At 32.3% G+C, this 2,328-nt stretch overlaps 1 protein-coding gene across 1 annotated transcript; it reads left to right on the forward strand.

The window, feature by feature from the left end:
- The first annotated feature begins 1,249 nt into the window (after nucleotides 1-1,249).
- Nucleotides 1,250-2,328, forward strand: LOC113310970 (CEN-like protein 2). The gene is made up of 4 exons (XM_026559797.1): nucleotides 1,250-1,461; nucleotides 1,571-1,632; nucleotides 2,043-2,083; nucleotides 2,220-2,328. Exons 1-4 carry the CDS (start codon nucleotides 1,270-1,272, stop codon nucleotides 2,312-2,314), a joined length of 390 nt encoding a protein of 129 aa, XP_026415582.1. The 5' UTR covers nucleotides 1,250-1,269; the 3' UTR covers nucleotides 2,315-2,328.

The raw sequence follows: 2,328 nt of genomic DNA on the forward strand, positions 1-2,328 counted from the left end.
ATTAAGATAACTCCAGTCGAAGTGCATGTTTGATTATTAGTATTATCTTCCTTTAAATTTACAATGAAGATTGAAGTGACCACTTAGCACTATCTCATGCACTTTGTGGAGTTCTCTTTAGTGCTCTTTATGCTCTATGATCGATCTCATATAAATAGTAAACTACTTTTAGTTTTAAGGGAAGGTTCCTCACAAAACCATACCCTCAGAAAATTCCTTTCTTACCTCATTTGAAAAAGATTAAATGTCACTTCGTCACCTTCTTCGACCGGAAAGTTCAACTTTTTATTAGAAAAACATGGAAAACCTAGAAATGTCAAAGCAGGTGTTAATGGAAACCATATTAAGAAATTTTATCCCTTTAAACATGGGAATGTAAGAAAAATGAACTACTAAAGGCATCTTTAAAATTCATGTAGTAGTAATTTTAGAAGTTGTCACAGCAACAAGAAGCAAAATTGTTTCTATTTTTTCTGAAACACAAACTCAAGAATACATTTGAAGATTTATAAGCTTTTATTCACAAAATTATACAATTAGTAATCAATTCTAGAGACAAAAAAGCAAGGAAATCTTTATAGAATTTACATTTTGCAATCGTGCATCTAATCATCACTGCATGAATCACAGATTACTTACCGACATGTCTAATCATCACTGCATGAATCACAGATTATTTACCGATTATTTTACATGTTTATAATTACATCTCATGATAAATAAAATTTCCCTATTATGAGTCTTGAGTTTGAACATACAACTTCCACTTAATCCCAGATTTTATCTTCTTCTTTATCGATCAAAAAAATAGAAAATCTTTATTTTTACGAGGTGAGTCACTTGTATCCTCGTGACACTTGTACAATAAAAAAAAAAAAAAACTACTTCTGAAGTAGTGCAGCACAAAAACCCTCTTGATCTCGAGTGAAAACTGATTATAAAGGTGCTTAACAAAACAAAATAGAGAGAGATGACTCTATAATAATTTAAATAATAAAGTTTGGTATAAGTTATAACTAAACTACAACAACACTTTAAGAGTTTATTTCTGTTCATGATGTGCCATTTTTTATACTTATTTATTTCACCAATCAATTCTCCAAAGCCACTATAAATACAAGAGGTTTCTACTTCCATATCCACTACACACGCATACATTTGTCTTCTTCTGCTATCCGCCTATCCCTATTTCTCTTTTTGATCTCTCATTATCATCAACACTACTGCTCCTCTCTTACTAACTATCTTTCTATTATCATCATTGCAAAGATGTTAGAGCCTCTTTCAGTTGGAAGGGTGATTGGTGATGTTCTTGATTCTTTCACTCCAACAGTCAAAATGTCTGTAACTTTTAACTGCAATAAACAAGTGTGTAATGGTCATGAACTTTTTCCTTTTACTGTCACTACTAAACCTAAAGTTGAAGTTCATGGTAGTGATATGAGATCATTTTTTACACTGGTAAATATGTACATAAATACTCCTAACTATGTCTGCTATGTCTCTGTGCATAAACTTGTTTGATATGTTCTTTTCATGATGATAAGCCTACTTTTTTTTTGTATTGCAGATTATGACAGACCCAGATGTTCCTGGCCCTAGTGATCCATATCTTAGAGAACATCTCCACTGGTATACATATTATATATATCATCTCTATAGATATCAATCTCTATATATGATCAGCTTTAAACATCCATTTTCTTTATCTATCTGTTTTAGCTAAGACAGGCACGTGGCTCACAAGTTCATGTTTTTTCATGTCCAACAACAAACATATCAGAGTTTCACATGTAGTTTGTTCTAGTACTAGTACTATTACAAGCGTTGTACATAAATAAATTCGTGTGTATGTTTGTGTATATTGTAGTAGTACTAAATTTGTATTACATTCTTGATCATCAGTCATCATCACACACGCTGAAACTCATATATATGGTAGCCAGATTTCAATGTTTAAGAATGAAACTACTATTTCAACACAGTTCATAATAACAAAATGAGAGAACTTACCTCTGAATGTATTGTTTTCATCTTTACAGGATAGTGACAGACATTCCAGGCACAACTGATGCTACATTCGGTAGGTTTTGTCGTCTCTTTTCATCATTTTTTGAGCCGTAAATTAGGATGTGGATGAGTTTCGGGCCACCTTAGGTCATCGGTATTGTAATAGCACCATCGATAACTATTCTCATCATCATCGCCTTTGTTTACAGGAAAAGTAGTAGTGAGTTATGAGATGCCAAAACCAAATATAGGAATACACAGGTTTGTTTTTGCATTGTTCAAACAGAAAAAAGGCAATCAGTGAGTTCACCATCATCC

The sequence above is a fragment of the Papaver somniferum genome, chromosome 9, assembly GCF_003573695.1.
Source record: "Papaver somniferum cultivar HN1 chromosome 9, ASM357369v1, whole genome shotgun sequence".
In the NCBI taxonomy this organism is placed as follows: domain Eukaryota; kingdom Viridiplantae; phylum Streptophyta; class Magnoliopsida; order Ranunculales; family Papaveraceae; genus Papaver; species Papaver somniferum.

Bases quoted from the DNA above. Each gene is read 5' to 3' on its own strand.
- LOC113310970 (XM_026559797.1), top strand. From the start codon at position 1,270: ATGTTAGAGCCTCTTTCAGTTGGAAGGGTGATTGGTGATGTTCTTGAT. The intron at 1,633-2,042 runs GTATACATATTA...TCATCTTTACAG, and splicing joins CTTAGAGAACATCTCCACTG to GATAGTGACAGACATTCCAG. The intron at 2,084-2,219 runs GTAGGTTTTGTC...CTTTGTTTACAG, and splicing joins CACAACTGATGCTACATTCG to GAAAAGTAGTAGTGAGTTAT.